Source organism: Nelumbo lutea, chromosome 8 (genome assembly GCF_056320005.1).
Source record: "Nelumbo lutea isolate HS-2025 chromosome 8, American lotus-T2T, whole genome shotgun sequence".
NCBI lineage: Eukaryota > Viridiplantae > Streptophyta > Magnoliopsida > Proteales > Nelumbonaceae > Nelumbo > Nelumbo lutea.
The window spans coordinates 59,672,195-59,694,558 of NC_142691.1; the positions used below are offsets into that span (position 1 = coordinate 59,672,195).

At 40.8% G+C, this 22,364-nt stretch overlaps 1 protein-coding gene across 2 annotated transcripts in view; it reads right to left on the reverse strand.

Annotated features, from left to right (window-relative positions):
- The window catches only part of LOC148844442 (Calcineurin-like metallo-phosphoesterase superfamily protein), a 154,005-nt gene that overhangs the window by 52,422 nt on the left and 79,219 nt on the right, over nucleotides 1-22,364 (reverse strand). For both annotated transcript variants that reach the window (XR_016103479.1, XM_088958747.1), the window contains exon 5: nucleotides 11,637-11,733. Coding sequence is in view for 1 of the 2 variants with exons in the window: in XM_088958747.1 (XP_088814873.1) it covers nucleotides 11,637-11,733 (97 nt within the window). In the remaining variant the exon portion in view is untranslated. The remainder of the gene's footprint in view (nucleotides 1-11,636; nucleotides 11,734-22,364) is intronic.

The window sequence follows — 22,364 nt, forward strand, 5'->3', positions numbered from 1 at the left end:
GGTGTGGGACCCAAGCATTGATCTACACACCAGCCACATGGGTTCGGCCCAGCCTTTATTACAAGGCCCAGTCGAATTCACTGAAAAAACTCAGTGACCCCCTCAAGCCCATCACATGGACTCTATGGGCCCAACACTTACATTAAGTGGTCCCTGGGCCAAGCCATCCTATAAAAACCCAGGGACTGTGGGCAGGTGCAAGATTAGCCCATCAAGTATTATCCTAAATAGTCTTACACTTAACCTCTCAGCCCTTAATGATCAAGCACTGCCCGACAAGAGAAGACCTCTCCCTCGGCTGCAAGGAACAGTGCCGCACTCTCTACTCACATGGATCCCGGGAATTAAAACCTTTTGCAAATCTTTTGAAACCGTACATATACATTTATATATATATATATATATATTTAATTTTGCAAAAACAAAATTCCAACGATTGAAATCAACTGCCGCAGTTTGGTTTCCATCAGAGAGAGTGCATTCCCGATCATTACCATTGTCCGACAAAGGGGCTGATCCTGTCACTATGATCACTCACTCAGATGAATTCTCAGACTGCCCCAACATGTCCAGGTTTTGACCTCCACTAAGGATCTCACTGATTGACATATCAAAGACAGCCCGATCCGACACCTAGTGAAGTGTCATAATCGAGTGCAGGGGTCAGGTGTAACTTTCCAGTTTTGCCCATCCGTCTCCAAGGTCTAGGGCAATACTGGAAATCTGGTCCGGTTCAAGGATTCAAGCAATCCCATATTGCATGTGCCTTGGGTCTTACCCTGATGGCCTAGACAAGCCATCCCAACACTTGGTGGTACATCAGTATCAGCCTTGGCAGGATAAATCTCCCAAGACTTATCCAATGGCTGTGAACATTTAAAACTAACACGAGTCTCTATAAGTGTCCAATTTTAGGGTCTTACACAGAAATATACCAAACAACATGAATCAAACATGTACTTTGTTTATTTACACTAAATGTCAAAAGTACATCAAATTGGATTGAAGCTAAGGTCATACAAAACTGTCTAACAACACACTCTTCTTCCTTCGCTCACACAGGTAGTTCACATGCCACTGCAAATTGTGTTTCTACTACAGGTAAGGAGGGACCTCCTTGGATTATAGATTCTGGAGCCTCAAAGCACATGACCCACAGTTCCACTATCTTTTCTTCTTACCAGCTTTGTTCTGGCAGAGACAGTCTCCACAACTGATGGATCTCATGTTCCCATTGCTTGGAAGGGATCTGTCAAGATTAGTGATTCCATTTCCCTTCCCTCTGTCCTTCATGTTCCCAAATTGAGTACTAATCTGTTATCTAATAGTAGTTTGACTAAGAACCTAAACTGTTCAGTAATTTTTTCTCCTGGTCATTGTATCTTGCAAGATCTGGATTCAAAGAGGACGATTGGGAGTGGTAGTGAAGTGAATGGAATCTACCTCCTGGATGTGCTTCCTCCTCATCAGGGTCATCATGTTAGCAGGGATTGTGAATCGGGGTCTGTGAGTTAGATTATGCTTTGGCATAATCGTTTAGGTCATTTGCCTTTTTCTTCTTTGAGTCTTTTGTTTCCAAAGCTATTTGAGTCTGTTAATTTGTCAAGTATGGAGTGTGAAGGTTGTTAACTTGGAAAGCATTGTAGAATTCCTTTAAAGCTAGTAATAAAAGATGTTCATCTCCTTTTGATGTTATTCATTCTGATGTGTGGGGACCTTATCGTTATTTTCTCTTATTTGTGGATGATTTCTCTCGATATTCTTGGATTTATTTAATGAGATCCCGAGATGAGATACCATCCTTGGTAAGGAAATTTCATCAGAAGGTTCTAACACAATTTGGGATACGAATAAAGGTGTTCAGATCAGACAATGCCATGGAATATTTTGAAAAACACCTTGCTTCATATCTGTTAGAGAATGGTGCTATCCATTAGAGTAGTTGTTCCTATAGTCCATAGTAGAATGGTGTTGTAGAGAGGAAGAACAGACACATTGTTGAGATTGCAATAAGCATGATGATAACATCTACAGTTCCAGTTCGGTTTTGGGGTAATGCAGTTCTCACAGTAGTATTTTTTATTAATAGGGTGCCCTCCCGTATACATGGATTCAACACCCCATTCAGTCTCCTAGTTCTTGAGGGGGAGATGTTCCATATTCCTCTCAGGGTGTTTGGGTGTGTTTGCTTTGCAAATATTCTTGGTCCTCACCACTCGAAACTTGACCCAAAGGCAAAGAAGTGTGTCTTCCTTGGATATGCAGAAAATCAGAAAGGGCACTGCTACTATGATCCTGTCTCTGGGAGTCGGTATGTTACTATGGATGTACTGTTTTTGAGTCCACATCCTTCTTCTTGAAGAATCCTTTTCAGGGGGAGTGTTTTGGGGAAGTGAGTGAGCAGTCTACCCCTCTTCCAGTTCCAGTTCCTGTGTCTGATCCTCCTATGTCACCAATCTTACCACCTCCCTTGTGTCCTGCTTCTCAGTGTTACTCACAACAGAGACTTCACAGGGAGGTTGATTCCACTGCAGCAGAACTCACATCACTTCCTGTCAGTTCATTGGAGACCCCAGATTCAACTGACACAGATTCAGGTATTCCTCTTGATCCCACTACTGTTCCAGTTCCTATTGATTCTACTAATCCCATTAAAGATAACTTGGACCTTTCTATTGCTCTCAGAAAAGGGAGGAGAAAGTGTATCGTTCATTGTATTTCATAGTATCTATCCTACAATGGACTTTTTCCTTACTATCGTGCCTTCCTTTCCTCTCTTGACTCTATGTCTATACCCAAGGGTTTCAGTGAGGCTCTCTCCAAACTTGAGTGGAAGACAACTATGCAAGAAGAGATGAAAGCCTTAATTAAGAATCAGACATGGGAGATTGTGGATCTAATAGAGGGCAAGGAGACTGTTGGATGCAGATGGGTTTACACAGTCAAATATAAGGCAGATGGAAGTATAGAAAGGTATAAGGCCAGACTTGTTGCAAAAGGGTACACACAGACCTATGGCATTGATTACTTAGAAACCATTGCACCAGTTGCAAAGATGACTTCTGTTCGGATACTTCTTTCCCTTGCTGCCACATACTCTTGGCCCCTGTTTCAACTTGATGTGAAGAATGCTTTTCTAAATGGAGATCTGTAAGAGGAAGTGTATATGGATCTTCTTGCTGGTTTCTATAGTGATGCTGAAAAGGGAAATGTAATGTAAACTTAAGAAGTCACTTTATGGTTTAAAGCAGTCTCCCAGAGCATGGTTTGATAGGTTCAAGAAAGCCTTGGTTGCTTTTGGCTACACTTAGACTCAATCTGACCATACCTTGTTTGTGAAGCGGAGGGGATCCTTGGTGTTAGTCCTAATTGTTTATGTGGATGATATTGTTGTCACAGGGAATGAACTAAGTGAGATTGATAGTCTGAAGGAGAATCTACACAGAGAATTTGAAATTAAGGATCTTGGAGAGCTTAGGTACTTCTTAGGCATTGAAGTTGCAAGGTCAAAACATGGAATTTTTATTTCTCAGAGGAAGTATGTTTTGGATCTTCTACAAGAAACAGGGAAGCTTGGAACAAAGTCAATCAGTATTCCTATTGATCAGAATCACAAAATTAATACATCAGAAGACGAGCTGGTAAAAGACATTGGGAGATATTAGAGACTTGTGGGGCGGCTGCTATACTTGTGTATGACAAGACCAGACATTTCCTATGCAGTAAGTGTGGTAAATCAATACATACATGCTCCACGAGTCAAGCATTGGGAGGCTGTTGATAGGATTCTTGCTTATCTGAAGGGACACCCGGGCAGAGGCATATTATTTGCTGATCATGGACAATTGAAACAGGAGATCTACTTCAGGAGTATGCACCCTTGTTGGGGGAAACCTTGTCTCGTGGAAAAGTAAGAAACAGACAGTGGTGGCAAGATCAAGTGCTGAAGTCGAATACAGGGCCATGGCACATGAAGTTTCAGAATTTCTCCGATCTGCAGCTTGCTGATGTTCTCACAAAAGGTGTTGCAAGGAACAAGCTGGAGCATGATCTACACAAGTTGGGAATGTGTGACATTTACTCCCAACTTGAGGGGGAGTGTTGAGTTGGACTGATTTCTAGTTATTGGGCCCAGTTATTTATCTCTTATTTTTAAGTTGTTAAGTTAGGAAGTTGTTGGGCTTTAGGTCCATTAGTTTATGTTTTTAAAGTTCTGACTGTTCAGCAACTTAAGTAGCCGCCCTACTAAGGGCATTCTTGTAATCTCTTATTCTTTTAAGTTTAAGTATATAATACAATGAGGGGTTGGCGGCCAGAATAAATTCAATTCTGGTTGACATCCTACTCTTTTTCTTCTCCTCTTTTCTTCTCTACTGCTGAAACTCTTCACCTTCTTCTTCCTTCTCTTCACATGGAATTCATCTACAACTGCAATCGGTGATTTCTACTTATGACAACTTGTTATCCTTATCCCCCCATTTTGCAAATAGGATGCTCTTGGTACATAATGTTACATGAATAGACAAGACTGCCCCTGATTAGTGATGGGACACCTAGTCGAAATAAACATTAAGTAAGATTAGGCCCACTAACTAATGACTTAAGACCCAACAAAAGGTAAACATACAAACTAAGACAGCCGAACCAACACTCCCCCTCAAGCTAAGCATGGATGTCAATCATGTTTAGCTTGCCAAGTAAGTCCACGAATTTCACTGTAGTTAGCCCTTTAGTCAGAACATCTGCAATCTGCATCTCGGAGGGAGTATAAGGAATACAGAGTTCTCCTGAGACAATTCTTTCTCTAACAAAGTGACGGTCTATCTCAATATGTTTTGTTCTATCATGTTGCACTGGGTTATTTGCAATGTTGATGGCTGCCTTGTTGTCACAGTACAACCTGAGAGGGCACTCAATCTTTATTCCAAGTTCACCAAGCAGGATCTTCAACCATAAGAGTTCAGTAACACCATGAGCCATAGCTCGATACTCAGCCTCTGCACTAGATCTTGCAACCGCATTCTGTTTTTTACTCTATGTAACTAAATTTCTTCCAACAAAGGTACAGTACCTAGAGGTAGACTTCCTGTCCCCAACAGAGCCAGCCCAATCTGCATCAGTATATCCTTCAACTTCAATTTTACTGTTTTGCTGAACAGAATCCCTTTCCCCGGGCAAGACTTCAAATATCTGAGGATCCTTTCCATAGCTTTCATGTGAGGGATCTTAGGAGTGTGCATGAACTGACTGACAACATGTACAACATAAGCAATGTTAGGGCGAGTAAGGGACAGGTAAATCAACTTCCCCACCAGCTTTTGGTATCTTTCCTTATCAGGGTAGTCCTCTCCTACTGACACCTGTAGACCATGATTCTGTTCTATTGGAATATCGGCTGTCCTACACCCCATCATGCCTGTCTCTTGAAGAAGATCAAGGATGTATTTCCACTGACATATATAGATGCCCTCTTTAGATCTTGCAACTTCAATCCCAAGAAAGTATCTCAGTTGGCCCAGATCTTTGATCTCAAATTCAGCAACCAAAAACTCCTTTAGTCTTTTAATCTCTTCCTGATCATTCCCTGTAATTACCATATCATCCACATAGACAATAAGTGCCGTATGTTTGCCATTTCTCTTCCTTATGAATAGGGTATGATCTGCTCCACTTTGAGTGTAACCCCCTTTCTTCATGACTCCACATAGCTTCTCAAACCAAGCTCGAGGGGACTGCTTAAGGCCGTAAAGGGCATTTCTCAGTCTACATACCTTCTTGCCAAAGACATAACCTGGTAGAGGATCCATGAACACCTCTTCATGCAGGTCACCATTCAAGAAAGCATTCTTCACATCCAACTGATGTAGCTCCCATGAGAAATTTGCAGCTAAAGATAATAGAACTCGGATTGTGTTGAGCTTTGCCATCGGAGCAAAAGTTTCTTTGTAGTCAATCCCTTCTTTTTGAGTAAACCCTTTTGCTACTAGTCTAGCCTTGTACCTCTCAATGGACCCATCCTCCCTGTACTTCACAGTGAACACTCACTTGCATCCAACAGTGCCTTTCCCTTCTGGTAGATCCACTAATTCCCAAGTCCTTGCTTTCATTAAGGCTTTCATTTCTTCATCCATAGCCTCTTTCCATTTTGGGTTAGATACTGCCTCAGTATACCTGGTAGGAACATGCACAGAAGATAGAGCAGACACAAAAGAACAATAACGAGGAGACAACTGTGAGTAAGACACAAAATCAGCAATGGGGTATTTGATAGTACAAGAACGAGTAGACTTACGAAGGGCAATAGGAAGATCTAAGTCAGAGGAACTGATAGGATTACCTTGAGTTTCTGAGACAGGTTGATCCGAGTCCAATTGGTCGCTGTCATGAGTTAGACGACCCTTCTTCCTTCTGTTGTAGGTGATTCTGATATCTCTTTGCATCTTGTCGGAGTCTTCGGTAATATTTGCAACATCACTAGTAGTAGCTGGTACAATGGGAGCCTCACTAGATTCACCCGGGATACCACAACTAGGTGGATCAGGAGGAGAAGATGGAAGGCCTGAGGTCGAGAGAGGTACAAAGAATGGGGAAACAGAGGAATCCTCTTCTATCCCACTAGTCTCCCCCTGAAGAGGATTCTGGGAAGATTGAAAATAGGATTGAGACTCAAAGAATACCACATCCTTTGTGACATTTTTTCTTGTTGACTGGATCATAACACTTGTATCCCTTTTGAGTAGGGGAGTACCCCAAAAAGATTCCCTTTGTAGCCCTATGATCCAATTTGGTCTTCTTCAGATCCTTGACATGTATAAAGCATACACAACCAAAGACTCTCGGTGGAAGAGAAAAGTCAGGAAGATGGGGCCAAAGAACAGAGAAAGGAGTTTTCATCCCCAATACCTTGGATGGCATTCGATTTATCAGATATGATGCAGTAAGGATTGCTTGAGACCAATCGCTTTTAGGAACTTTGTGCTGAAATAGTAAGGCTCGAGCAGTCTCCAATAGGTGCCTGTTCTTGCGCTCAGCAACCCCATTCTGTTGGGGGGTACTAGCACAAGATGACTGATGAATCATTCCAGCATCCTCCATAAACAGATTCAAGGACCTTTCAAAATATTCTGCAGCATTATCTGACATAAATTGTTTGACCTTCGTACCAAATTGTGTTTCAATCATTTTGCAAAATGTCATGGTTACCCGCAGCACTTCCTCTCGTGCCTTTAATAAGTATATCCATGTGCATCGAGAATAGTGATCAATAAAGCTGATAAAATATCGAAAGCCATCAACAAAAATAATGGGAGAAGGACCCCAAACATCAGAGTGGACTAAGTCAAAAGAAGCTCGAATTTCATTACTTGAAGTTGAATAAAAAGTTCTACATTGCTTTGATAGTTGACAGACTTCACAAACTAACTCTTGACTTGAAACACTTTTGAATAGTTCAGGAAACAACACTTCCAATGATGAAAAAGGTAAATGACCTAGCCTAGCATGCCATAGATGTAACCTAGCTATTGACTCCACATTGGACTGACTACACGTAGCAGATGTTTGCAAGGCCGAACTGATGTCTGCATTAAGGTAGTAGAGACCTCCACACTCATGACCGCTCCCAATCGTTCTCTTCGTCAAACTGTCCTGAACGACACAGTGAGTAGGAAAAAAGGTTATGCTACAATTCAATTTTTTGGTAAGCTTGGAAATAGATAAGAGATTTGAAGAAAGATTGGGAACATGCAAGACAGATTTTAGTGAGAGGTCCTTGCTTAGGTCAACCACTCCCTTCCCAGAGATGGTAGAGAGAGAACCATCAGCAACCCTCATTTTATCTTGGCCAGACATTAAATGATATGAAGAAAATAGAGAAGACATGTGTGTCATGTGGTCAGTTGCAGCAGAATCAATAATCCAAGAGGTAGGATCAATAGAACTAGTAGCACTAAAGGTAGAGACAATACCTCATCTGGCAAGGGAGGAGGATGGAAGAGAATTGGTCCTTAGACGGGCTAGGGCCCGGCTAAGTACCTCTACCTCATCGGCAGTAAAACCCAAGGACTCGGTTCAAGGGGAATTAGAAGTCTGTCCCATGGAAGAGGAAGTAACTGTAGATGTGTGTTTTGAACCATCATCACTTTGACCCATAGCCAAATTCACACTTGCAGATTGACCCTTCTGATGCTTCTTATCTTTCCTCAATGCAGCTGGCTTCAGATGCGGATGGAGAACCCAACAGGTCTCTTTCACATGCCTTTCCCCTCCACAGTGGGTGCACTTCAGATGTCTCTTGTCAGAGTACCTGTTTCCCCTTTGATTTGTAGAGATTAGGGCCGAATGCTCCACAGGCTGTTCAGCTAGTTTTGTTTGAGTATCAACTTGCATCTCTTTTCTTCTCACCTCTTCATTCCTCACAAGGTAGTAGACATGATGTAAGTCTGGCATTTCATCCCTTCCCAGAATTTGGGATCTTATGCTCTCATATATAGGATCTAGGCCAGCAAGAAACTTAAATGCTCTACCCTCTTCAATTTAATTTTCATGCTTCTCTTTGTCTCCATCACTCTCCCAATCAATGATAAGGTGATGATCTAACTCTTCCCATAGTCCTTCTAGTGTAGCAAAATATGTTGCAACACTCATATCTCCTTGCCTCAAGGCAGCAATTTCTTGATTCAATCTGTAAACTCTAGCATTATTCTTTTTCTGCCCATAGGTTTTAGAAACCTTTTCCCAAATCTTGGCAGCTGTGGAAAAATGTTGACAAGTCCTGGCTACTCTTGGAGTCATTGAGGCAAGTAGCCAGGACATAACTGTAGCATTCTCTTTGCGCCAAGTTCCATATTCAGCACTTCCCACTTCTGGTTCCTTCTTCTGCCCGTTTAAGTAACCAGTGAGTTCATGGGATGTGATGAAAAGCATGGCTGAGACAGACCATTCCCTGAAGTTGTACTCATCCAACAACACACTTGTAATCTGTAGGCTATGCAGATTTGGATTCTCCAGATTAGGAGACCTCCCATAAGCCCTAACATCTCTAGAAGACACTTCCCCGGATATTGAAGACATCTTCACTTACTTGTAAGTGTCAAGACTGTAACTCCAATGTATAGAGAACTGTTTCACACTTACGGAACTTGCTGCACTGTAAACTCAGTCCTGAGAACCAGACACAGAGCTGAAACACTGTGCCCAAATTACTGCTGTCACCGAGTACTACACTGCAACTTGCTGTGTTGGCTTCTACTGTGTGCTAAACACTGCTGCCGCAGGTTATAACTTCACCCACGAACAGTTCTAGGACTGCTGAAATCAGTCCTTCCGCCTAGATCTGTGTAGACAGATCTATCTTAGCCGAATGGCTACAGTCTGCTGTACTGTGTCTATTAGGGCATCAGCCTCTGGGTCTAACTCCCCTTGGGCCCCACAGCCAAGGGAAACCCTAGATGTAGGTCTAGCTGTGTTCTATGACCAACCCTAGGGTTTCTTTGCAGCAACCAACAAGAAGAATGGGAGAGTTACCTGCAAGTAGAAGAAGATGCGGCTGCTGTAACCAGTCGTAAGATCAGTGCTCTGATACCATGTTTGCTGAAATAGGGCTGTCGAATGAGAGTAGAAGAGGAAGAAGAAGAGGAACAGAAATGAAATGGGTGGCAGTAATCACTTCGGCCAGCCCTAATCTATTATATATAAAGACATTACATAATGTTACATGAATGGACAAGACTGCCCCTGATTAGTGATGGGACACCTAGTCGAAATAAACATTAAGTAAGATTAGGCCCAGTAACAAGGCCCACTAACTAATGACTTAAGACCCAACAAAAGGTAAACATACAAACTAAGACAGCCGAACCAACAAAAGGTACCTTTAGTAGGGTGACAGAACTAAAGAAATAAAAAAGTATGAAGCCCATTGGGCCTGTCAGTCAAAACTGCTGCCATCAAAATTGAGTTTTAAGAATCCCCTCTTGGTACCCATGCTTTTTGAACCACATCTTTTTGGAGAATGCACTGGCCACTAGGGCTGTAAATGGGTCGGGTTTGGATTGGATTCATCTATATTTGAATCTGATCCAATTATTTAAATTGCGAATTTGGATCTGACCCAAAATATGAAACATCGTACTCAGATCAGATTTTTAATCCAGCTCCACTCTACTATCATTAAAATAAAGAAAAGATTAATTACTTTTTGAATTATATATATAGAATATCATATATAATATATTTATATATAAATTATCATATTACATATATTGGACTCAAGTTTTTATCAGGCCAGATGGGTCAAATTTGAATCCAATTCAATTACCAAGTGGATGCAGATTTTAACATTAAAATCTGAGTAATTGGATTAGATGCCAGACTGGATATTGGATTTTCAGAGTCCATTGGCAGCCTTACTGGCCAATTCTCCCCACTTCCATATGATGTCATCTGTTGAGAAAGGCAAGAATAAATCCATTGTCTTTATCCAATATGTTTTTCTCACTATAGTACATTCAATGTCTGCCACCCTACTCCTTCCCTACTCCCTAAAGATTGTTGCATTTCTTTTCTCCCAAACTGTCCAAATGGTGCTGCTATGCTTCTACTATACATCCCCAGATAATTCTTCCCCTTTTCTTTCGCTTGAAAGAAAAGGGGCCATCCTATTGGCCTACTCCTCCCCCAAACTGTCCAAATGATTCTGCTCACCAGCTCAAACTTCAGACCTGCATCCCAACAATTCGCATCAACTCCTTGAACACTTCTAATCACCAAATACGAAAGCATTCCACTGCCCTCATGGAATCTCTACAACCATTTACCCAACAAAGAGATATTTCTAACCTTCATCCTTCCCAAGCCTAAACTACCATCCATTCACAACATCTCAATTCACCAAGCAATCTTTCTTTGTTTTATACAGCGAAAAGAGCCTTTCATGATCTTTTATACCTAATAGGAGCACAAAAACAGAAATTGAGGGTAGACTTGCTCGATGAATATACAACCTTCTAAATAGATGTATCTTTTTTCCCCAGGATATGAGTTTCTTTGCAAACTTGTTCAAGACCAGGTTCAAGAAGAATATCTCCTCTGTACAAGAGGGATAAAATGCATCATCTGAAAGTTATTTGTATTCACTAATAGAGTGAATGCCAACATTAAATACAAGTAATAAGAAAACCCTATTGCATAACCTTTCACGTCACCCTTAGCTAGCACTCCATTTCTCTTCATTGATATATTGAAGTTTATAGAAAAAAATTATGTCTAAGAAGTAAAGAGTAAGAAATAAATCTTTTGTTGTCTAGTGAGGCATTTTCTATTAATATGATGATTGATGAAACAGATGATGCAAATATTTCATCCAAAGTTCTAAATTACATATGAGAAACCCTAGAAAGAAAGATAACTAGAATTTCCTGGAAGGATTCAATTGATGGGGGTGTAAAGATGTATTAGTTATTTACCAACAGCATAAAACAATGACTAAAGATTTGATGTTTGACTTTCATGGAATAGGACATTTCAAAGGAAACCAGATGAAGAAGAGAACAGCAGGTCATTCTAAATAATTGCAACACAAAGATATGTATAAAAGGGGGAAAAAGGTAAAAGAAAACAGCAGCTTAGTCTCTTACCATCAAGAGTTTGAGCATCAACAGATATGAAATCAACTTTTCCTGCAGTAAAACGGTAGTTTCTTTCACCAAATTCTTTTTCATAGCGGTTGATAACCTGTACAGAAGTAGACAAGACATGAAGAAATAACCACTGACAGAACTCTTAACCTTTTCATTGGTAACTGAAACAAGAATATGTACAATGATGACAGGTCTATCATCTAAAGATAGCAAGGTACTACCTAACCTCATTATTTAGGAAATGTGAACAAAATAAATAAATAAACAAGGGTGCCCCCCAAAAAAATTTATCCATATTGACCCCTTGTCTTGCTACTGAATAAGCCACCTGTTTGCAGCTGTGTCCAGGACTGTCACTCCCAGTTGCTTAGCTAACTATTTGGCATGTGCTCGAGTCTCCATCAACCACTAAATTATGCTGTTAGATCTAGCCGAATAAGGGTAGATTATTCATTTTATTTCTGTTAGGTTATGTGCTTATGTGGCAGTCTTAATAGAGACTTCCTGTCCCATACTAAGTGGGGGGCAGTTTAGTCTTTGTACAACTAATTAGAGGCTAATTCATATTAGGGTCGATTAATAGGGTTTATGCTATGAGATTCGACAGTTCTTCTTCCTTCTTCTTCTTTCTCCCTTACTCTCTACTGGTTCGAACTACTAAAACAGAGCTGTCAAAACATGGTATCAGAGCCATAAACGAAGGAGAAGAAGGCTGCGACTTCAAGTTCTCTCTCTTTTTATTTTCTTCTCTGGGCGAATCTAAGGAACACAATCTGATAGCTGCGGCATCTGTTATTTATTTTTTGTTTTAGGACTGCTGCAACCCTATTACAAGTATTAGGAAGGTGCGGAAACCCTAGGATATCAGCCTAATACTGCTGTCACCATGTGTGACAGCCCTGGTCGTGTGATGGTGCTTGTGGTGTTTACCCTTTACTGAACAATTTCAAGAGGGTTTGTGTGTGGTTGGTCGAGTTGTTGCATTGCTGTCATGGTGACTACTATTTCTGGGTTGTTAGTAGTGGTGTGAACAGAAATCTTTTTTTTTGTGTGGTTGCTTGAGTGTTGTGTTGTTGTAATGGTGCCTAATATTTCTGGGATGTCAGTAGTGGTGTGAACAGAAAAAAATTGTGCTGAAAGAAGTGGCCGAATACCTCAGCCTAGTAGCTTTCATCAATGTTCTAATCTGGATGGTAGCCGAATCTGGTCAAAGCATCCAGTTCTTAACCTTAATGTTAGTCTACATCAAGTTGTTGATTGTGACTAGTTGTGAGATTGTTATCAGTGTGCTGTAGTGTTGCCTTGACAGCAGTATTTGGTTGGTGATTGAGAGTTCAGCATTAGAGATAGCAGTGGGGGACATAATGGCAGCAACGGGAGACGGTTCTAGTGATCAGAAACTGAGTGTGATGATCCCCTCTGACTATTTGGGTGTGCAAATGACCTCCATTAAAATTAATGGTGAGAATTATGTGCCATGGGCCAAGTCAGTGGAAGTTTTCCTCGAGGCAAAGAGGAAAGTGAAACACGTGAAGGAAGATAAACCATCAGCTGACTCTCTAGGGTTTGATGACTGGGAACAGGAAGATGCCCAAGTTATGACATGATTATGGAATAGTATGGAACCCAAAATAAGTGCCAACTTTATGTTCTTAGATACAGCTAAGGACATATGGGAACATGCCAAGAAGCTTTATTTTGGGCAGGATAATACTACAAGGGTATATCAGCTCTATCAGGAGTATTTCGATCTGCAGCAAGGGAATAAAACCCTAGAAGAGTACTATGCCAGTATGAAGAACCTCATAAATGAACTCAATGTCTATCATCCCCTCACTTTAGATGTTAAGGTTCAGCAACAACAGAGGGAACCAGTTAGGGCCCAAATATTGGGAGGCTCTACTCTTCCTACACTTGAGGAAGTTTTTGTACGACTTCGTAGGATTTCTTTAGGATCTACAGAGAATCCCACACAGTTTGACAGATCAGCATTTGTGATAGCCAGAAGAGGTGGGCATGGTACTTGAGGAGGACATGTCTCCCGAGGAGGTCGTGGTGGTTCCTTATTTGGCCGTGGTGGTGGTCGTGACTCAGGGGGAGACCGTGGTAAAGGAAAAAGTAACTCTACAAGGAAGTGTATCCATTGTGGCAGGGACAGACATTCGGTGAATTTCTATTATGATCTCCATGGCCCTCCTTCTACATGGGCTAATCATGCAGTAGCTGGTGGGGTTGATGTCAATGATAACCAACAGGCAGATCTAACACCTTCCACATCTACATCTGTTTCCGGGAAGGAAATGGTGAGTGTACTGCGTGATGAGTATGAGAGGTTTCTCCAAGCTACTTCACAGCATACTACAACCACACTTGCCCACTCAGGTATAGTTTATTTGGCATCCAAACCCTCTCCCTGGATTATTGACTCTGGAGCCTCTGATCACATGACTGGGACTCCAGGTGTGTTCTCTTCCCTCTCTGAAACTTCCACATCTCAAACTGTTAACCTTTACAACGGTTCTTCTCCCATCAGTGGTGTTGGTAATGTTGACATGGCTTTTCTTTCTTTATCATCTGTTCCATATGTTCCTAAGTTTCCATTCAATCTTATGTCTGTTAGTAAATTAACCAAGACTTTTAATTGCTCTATTACATTTTTCCCTTCCACTTGTGTTTTACAGGATCTCAAGACGGGGAAGAAGATTGGTGGGGGGTGTAAAACAAGAGTAAACAGAGGAAGAAGAAGAATTTGTTGTTTTATTCATCAATCACGTATGTATATATACAAGTTACAAATTCTATGTTAGGAAAGAAGACTAATCAAATTCATACAAATCAATCCTGCAATTAAGGTAAATCATATCTCCCTAGTATTTACTTCCTATTTTAATTATACAGTCTGTAACATCATATCTCCCTAGTATTTACTTCCTATTTTAATTATACAGTCTGTAACACTCCCCCTCAAGCTGGAGCATAGATATTAATCATGCCCAGCTTGTTACAAAGATAATCAACCCGAACCCCATTAAGAGCCTTCGTGAAGATATCTCCCAGTTGTTCTCTTGTTTTCACATAACCTGTGGAAATCAAACCTTGCTGAATCTTTTCACGAACGAAATGGCAATCAATCTCGACATGCTTAGTTCGTTCATGAAAAGCAGGATTAGATGCAATGTGAAGAGCAGCTTGGTTATCACACCACAACTTGGCTGGTACTGAAGTTTTAAGACCTACTTCAGTCAGAAGCTGATATATCCACATTATTTCACACACAGACTTAGCCATAGCTCTATATTTCGATTCTGCACTCGAACGTGAGACAACATTCTGCTTCTTGCTTTTCCATGAAACTAGATTCCCTCCAACAAAATACACAATAGCCTGAAGTAGACCTTCGATCTTCCTTGGATCCTGCCCAGTCAGCATCTGAAAAACATTCAATTCTAGTATGACCATGATTGCCATACAAAATTCCTCGACCAGGTGCTCTTTTAAGTAGCACAAAATTTGTTCTACAGTTGTCCAGTGATTAACTGTTGGAGAGGACATGTACTGACTCACCACACTAACTGAATACGCAATATCTGGACGAGTTACAGTAAGATAATTCAACTTTCCAACCAATCTTCTATATCTCTCAGGATCTTCAAATAATTCACCATCTTTTGTGAGCTGCAAGTTAGGAACCATTGGAGTGCTACATGGCTTAGCTCCCAACTTTCCCGTCTCAGACAACAAGTGAAGTACATATTTCCTTTGAGATAAGAATATTCCCTTCTTGCTTCTTGTTACCTCGACACCGAAGAAGTATTTCAACATTCCCAAATCTTTGGTATGAAACTGAGTGTGGAGAAAGGATTTAAGGGATGAAATCCCTGTAGTATCACTCCCTGTAATGACAATATCATCCACATACACAACTAACAAAATGATGCCGACAACAGAGTGCTTGAAGAAAACAGAATGATCAGACTTACTTTTCTTCATACCAAAATTCTCGACTACCTGACTAAACTTTCCAAACCAGGCGCGAGGACTCTGCTTCAACCCTTACAGAGACTTACGAAGATAGCAAACTTTCCCATACTCCCCCTGAGCAACAAAGCCAGGCGGTTGCTCCATATAAACTTCCTCTTGAAGATCCCCCATGAAGAAAAGCATTCTTGATGTCTAACTGATGAAGGGGCCAATTATAAGTAGCTGCCATAGAAATAAACAACCTGACAGAAGTAAGTTTAGCAACAGGAGAAAAGGTATCAGAATAATCCACTCCATAAGTTTGAGCATATCCTTTAGCAACAAGACGGGATTTCAATCGGGCAATGGACCCATCGGGATTGACTTTAACTGTAAACATCCATTTACACCCAATAGCCTTCTTATTTGTAGGTAAATTTACCAAGGTCCAAGTACCATTGTCCTCTAAAGCATTCATCTCCTCAATCATAGCATTACGCCATCCAGGGTGAGAAAGGGCTTCTTTAATAGTCTCAGGAACAGAGATAGAATCAAGAGATGCAATAAAAGAACAAGAAGAGGACGACAAATGATTATAAGACACAAATGAAGATACTGGATAAGTACACTAACGCTTACCTTTACGAAGAGCAATAAGATCATCATTAGAGATTGGTTCTGATGACGAAGGAACAGGATCAGTTGAGACTGGATTTGCCAACGAAGGAGCTGGTGCAGGACATGGATCCAGAGGGGTTGGTCGCCGAGAATAAACCTATACTGTAGGTGGCTTAGGCCTGGCAGGAGTAGATTCAACAGGATGTGAAACAGATGATGTGACAGTATAGATTAACAAATCATCATCCTCCCCCTGACTTGAATGAGGAGTAGATGGAAAGAAAGGTGTATCTTCTAGGAAATTAACATCACCTGACAAAAGATATCTGTGAAGAGTAGGACAATAACATTTATACCCTTTTTGAACACGATAATACCCAAGAAAAACACACTTCAAAGATTTTGGATCTAGTTTGGTAACTTGAGGATGAACATCCCGAACAAAGCATGTACACCCGAATACCCTAGGCTCAATAGGAAACAGTGTTTAATTTGGAAACAGAACATGATAAGGAGTCTACGGTTAATCAAAAAACATGTGGAAACTGCATCAGCCCAGAAAGGTTTAGAAACCTTCATTTGAAATAACAAAGCTCTTGCAGTTTCAAGAAGGTGTCTATTTTTTCGTTTAGCAACCCCATTTTGAGATGGTGTATCTACACAAGAAGTTTGATGAAGAATGCCATGCTGAAGCATGTAAGTTTGAAAGGATTCTGACAAGTACTCCTTAGCATTATCACTTCTCAATATTTGTACATAAACATTAAATTGAGTTTTAACTTCAACACAGAAAGCAGAAAAATGAGAAAACACCTCAGAACGATTTTTCATTAAATATAACCATGTCATACGAGAGTAATCATCAACAAAAGTAACAAAATACTTAAACCCAGTTTTGAACTCAACTGGTCATGGACCCCAAACATCTGAATGGACTAATTCAAAAGGACACTAGCTCGTTTATTGACTCTAGGACTCGAACTAAGACGATGGTGTTTAGCAAACTGACAAGACTCACAATTTAATGACGACAAACTCTAAAATTCAGGACAAATTTGCTTTAACACATGGAGAGAGGGGTGGCCCAACTGACAATGTGCTTCAAAAGGGGTTACAACTCTAGAACAGGCTATGGATCTTGGAACTTGTGTATCAAGGATGTAGAGACCTCCGGACTCGTGTCCCTTACCAATAATCTTCTTCGTCGTAAGATCCTGAAATAAACAATAATCAGGAAAATATGAGACACAACAATTAAGGGTACGAGTGAGTTTGCTAACAGAAATTAAATTAAATGATAACTGAGGTAAACTAAGAACAAATGACAAAAGAAGTGATGGTGTTGGACTAATTGTGCTAGACCCAATAACACAAGATGTTGACCCATCTGCTAAAGTAACAGGAGAGGTAAATTTATGTGACTAAAAGGTAGAAAACAGACTTGAATTACCTGTCATATAATCTATAGCTCCAGAATCAATGACCCATTTTGAAGAGGAGGAAACAAAACATGTATTGGGTTTACCTGACTCGACAATGGCAGTAACAGGAGTAGATTGAGGTTTCAATGATTCTTGGTACTGAGCAAATTTGGCATATTCATATGCAGATATCATAACTTCTCAGAACTATCCGTGGTGGATGCAATATGGGCTGACTGAGTTTTCTTATTCTGCAACTTCCTGCAATCCCTCTTCATATGTCCTGGCTTATGACAGTCATGACACACTATCTCTCCTGACTCCTGTCCACGAGTATTAGTATTCCTGTCATAGTTACTTGACCTGTCATTATTGCTGGATCCTCTACCACTACCACTCCTATATTGTTGTCTCCCTGATTCAGTTGTATTATTGCAGCTGACAAGGGAACTACTAGGCTGAATAGGTGGAGAACTTTCTGTACGAAGGACCCTACTGAAAGCATCTTGTAGAGAAGAGATCTCTGAATTGGAAAGAATATGAGATTTAGCAGTCTCAAATTCAGAAGGTAGGCCAGCTAAAAAACTCATAACAGCCATCTTTTCTCGCTGAGCTTGTTGAACAGTCACATCAGTACTAAACGGAAGCAACATCTTAAGTTCTTCATATGTTTTCTTGAAATCCATGAAATAGCTTGTAAGAGATCTATCGCCCTTGTCCGCCCTGTAAAAGGCTTTGCACACATCATAAATGCGGGAAATATTCACCTTTCCGGAGTACAAGAACTCTAGATAGTTCATTAATTCCTTAACAAATCCACAGTGAGTAACTAAACCAACCACCGCACTTTCAATGGAGTTGCGTATCTGCAAGAACAAACGAGCATCCTCCCTCAACCAAGACTTTCTCGAGTCATCATTAGGAGGGTCATCAGTCAAATGGTTATCCATAGCAATACTCAGCAAATATAGTTGAACAGTTTTACTCCAATCCATATAATTAGAGCCATTAAGCTTATGCTCAGTTATTTTTGACATCACTGGAACAACATCCGACATAACTACTGATTTCTTGTCTGCCATAATATCAAAATTCAAATAAACATAATATTTTGAACACCAAAAATCAACGGAGCACATCTGTTGAAAACACCAGAATGGATATGCACGTAACAAAGCGCAAATATGTGCTATACAGGTCGAGGCGAGCCAAAAGACGACTGAAATTTTCCAGGGACAGACGTGCCTCCACGTGCCGGCGCGTGTGACTGTGGCAGAATCTTCAGGCGGTACGTGAGACACGCACAGGGCTGCTGACTGCTGGACTTTGCAGAGACTAGATGATCTGACTGCTCCAAGTCGGTGACCGAAGCACCCAAAATTTTTCCTCTACCTACTGTTTAAAAAAAAACGAAAGGGCAGGCAGAGACTAAATGCTCTGATACCATGTAAAACAAGAGTAAACAGAGGAAGAAGAAGAATTTGTTGTTTTATTCATCAATCTCGTATGTATATATACAAGTTACAAATTCTATGTTAGAAAAGAATATGTTAGGAAAGAAGACTAATCAAATTCCTACAATTAAGGTAAATCATATCTCCCTAGTATTTACTTCCTATTTTAAATATACAGTCTATAACATCATATCTCCCTGGTATTTACTCCCTATTTTAATTATACAGTCTGTAACAGGGGGCATGGGGCTGATGGATTGTATTACCTTGACGGTGGTGGATCGTCAGTTGCACTTCAGACTTCACTCACTCTTCTACGGTGGCCTTGTCGACTGGGACATCCATCTCTCAAGGCACTCAAGATACTAGTTCCGTCTTTGAGTCATTTGTTGTCTTTACAGTGTGAGTCGTGACAGTATGGGAAACATCGTCATGTTCCCTTCAGTCCTAGAGTTGAAATTCGTATGTTGAGTCATTTTGCTTTGGTTCATTCAGATGTTTGGGGTCCGATTAAAATAGAGTCCTATAATGGTTACAAGTATTTTGTCACTTTTATTGATGATTTTTCAAAGATGACATGGATTTATTTAATGAAAGAAATGAGTGAATTATTTTCCATTTTTCAAAAATTCCATGCTGAAATACGTACACAATTTGGTGTTCCAATCAAAATTCTTCGTTCAGATAACGGTCGTGAATACTTTCTTACTTCCTTTCAACAGTATTAAGAACATCATGGCATCATTCATCAAACTTCATGTGCATCCACTCCTCAACAAAATGGGGTGGCTGAACAAAAGAACCGTCATCTCCTTGAAACTATTCGGTCTATTCTTCATCATATGAGTGTTCCTAAACGATTTTGGAGTGATGTTGTACTTACTGCGTGTTTCCTTATTATTCGGGTAACCTCCTTCATTCTTCATGGTTGGTCTCCCTTTTCTATTTTGTTCCCCATCTTGCCTCCCTTTCCATTAACACCCCGCATCTTTGACTGTGTGCTTTGTTCACAACCTGAGTCCTAGGATAGACACGCTGGATGCACGCTCTATCAAGTGTGTCTTTCTTGGCTACTCTCGGACTCAAAAAGGGTACAAGTGTTACAATCCCATTACTCGGAAGTGCTATGTCTGTCCTGATGTCACTTTTTTTTAGTCTGTCCCCTTCTTCTCGGGACCTGAAGCATCCGTGTCTCCACCTTTGCTTCCTCTTCCTCTTCCAGTGAGTGATCCCGTTCCGGTTGTTCCGGTTGGAGTTGATCCCTCACCTCCTCCAGTGCAGATCCCTACTGAACGACCACCGATCCGGCACGTGTATACTCATCGACAGACACCGACTCCTCTAGCTTCTACCTTGTCTGTGGATCCTATTGTTGCTCCTATCCCAAAACCTTCAGGACTTAATCTTCCCATTGCTTTATGGAAAGGTAAAAGTAGTTGTACCCTCCATCCCATTTCCAATTTTGTTTCAGTCTCTCGCCTTTCCGCCTCACATCGCCAGTTTGTTTCACTATAGTCATCTATTTCTATACCTAAGAATGTCCAAGAGGCTCTTAGCTCACCTGGGTGGCGGCAGGCAATGGAGGAGGAACTCTCTGCCCATCAGCATACTCAAACATGGGAGCTCACTACTCTTCCTCCTGGTAAGCATGTTGTGGGTTGTAAATGGGTGTATATTGTTAAATACTTGCCAGATGGTAGTGTGGAGCGTCTGAAGGCCAGACTTGTTCCTAAAGGTTATTTACAGTTCTATGGGTGGACTATATGGAGACCTTCTCTCTAGTGGCTAAGATTGGCTCTGTCCATGTCTTAATTTCCCTAGCAGTTATGTATGATTGGCCTTGTTTCAACTTGACATTAAAAATGCCTTCCTTCATGGTAACCTTATGGAGGAGGTATATATGGAGCAACCACCTGGGTTTGTTGCTCAGGGGGAGGATGGTAAGGTGTGCAGATTGAAAAAGGCAATTTATGGGTTGAACCAATCGCCTCGTACTTGGTTTGGGAAGTTTAGTGAAGTGGTGAAGAGTTTTGGAATGAAACAATGCTAGGTTGACCACTCGGTGTTCAACTATGATTCAGAAGCCGGAAAGATTTTACTAGTGGTCTATGTGGATGATATTGTCATAACTGATAGTGACAAATTGGGGATCGATAAACTAAAGGTCTTTCTGCAAAACCATTTTCAAACAAAAGACCTTGGGACAATGAAGTATTTCTTGGGTATAGAAGTCGCTAGATCAAAACAAGGTGCAAACCTGTGCCAAAGAAAATATGTTCTTGATCTGCTAGATGAAACAGGACTGTTAGGTGCAAAACCGGTTGAAACTCCCATGGAGCAAAATGCTAAGTTGATCAGTGATTCAGGGAAAAAATTTGATGATCTTGAAGGTATAGACGGTTAGTGGGAAAGCTGAACTATTTGACTATCACGAGACTAGACATCTCCTTTGCAATCAGTGTGGTGAGCCAATTTATGTAGAACCCTCGAATACCTCACTGGGATGCAGTTATTAGAATTGTAAGGTACTTGAAGGGAGCTCTAGGCAGTGGGATATTGTACAAACCAGGAGGAAGACTTGAGGTAATTGGGTATACAGATGCAAATTGGGCAGGCTCTGTGTCTGATAGAAGATCTACTACAGGTTACTGCACATTTCTTGGAGGAAATCTTGTGACATGGAAGAGTAAGAAGCAGACGGTTGTGGCAAAGAGCAGTGCTGAAGCCGAATACAGAGCCATGGCACACACTACATGTGAATTAGTATGACTAAGGAATCTCCTACAAGAAATCGGGTTCTCCATGGATAGACCTATGAAATTGTACTGTGACAATCAAGCTGCACTCCACATCTCATCTAACCCTGTTTTTCATGAGAGAACAAAGCACATAGAGATTGATTGCCACTTTGTGAGGGAGAAGGTCCTTACTGGAGAGATAAGCACAGAACATGTGGGCTCAGGTGATCAATGGGCAGATTTGTTTACAAAAGGCTTAAGCTCAGGGAGAGTGAACTATATATGTAACAAGCTAGGATTATGACATATATTCTCCAACTTGAGGGGCAGTGTTAGTGCTAGCCGAATAAGGGTAGATTAGTAATTTTATTTATGTGATGTGCTTATGTTGTAGTTTTAATAGAGACTTCCTGTCCCATACTTAAGTGGGGGGCAGTTTAGTCTTTGTACAACTAATTAGAGGCTAATCCATATTGGGGTCGATTGATAGGGTTTATGCTATGAGATTCGACAGTTCTTCCTCTTCCTTCTTCT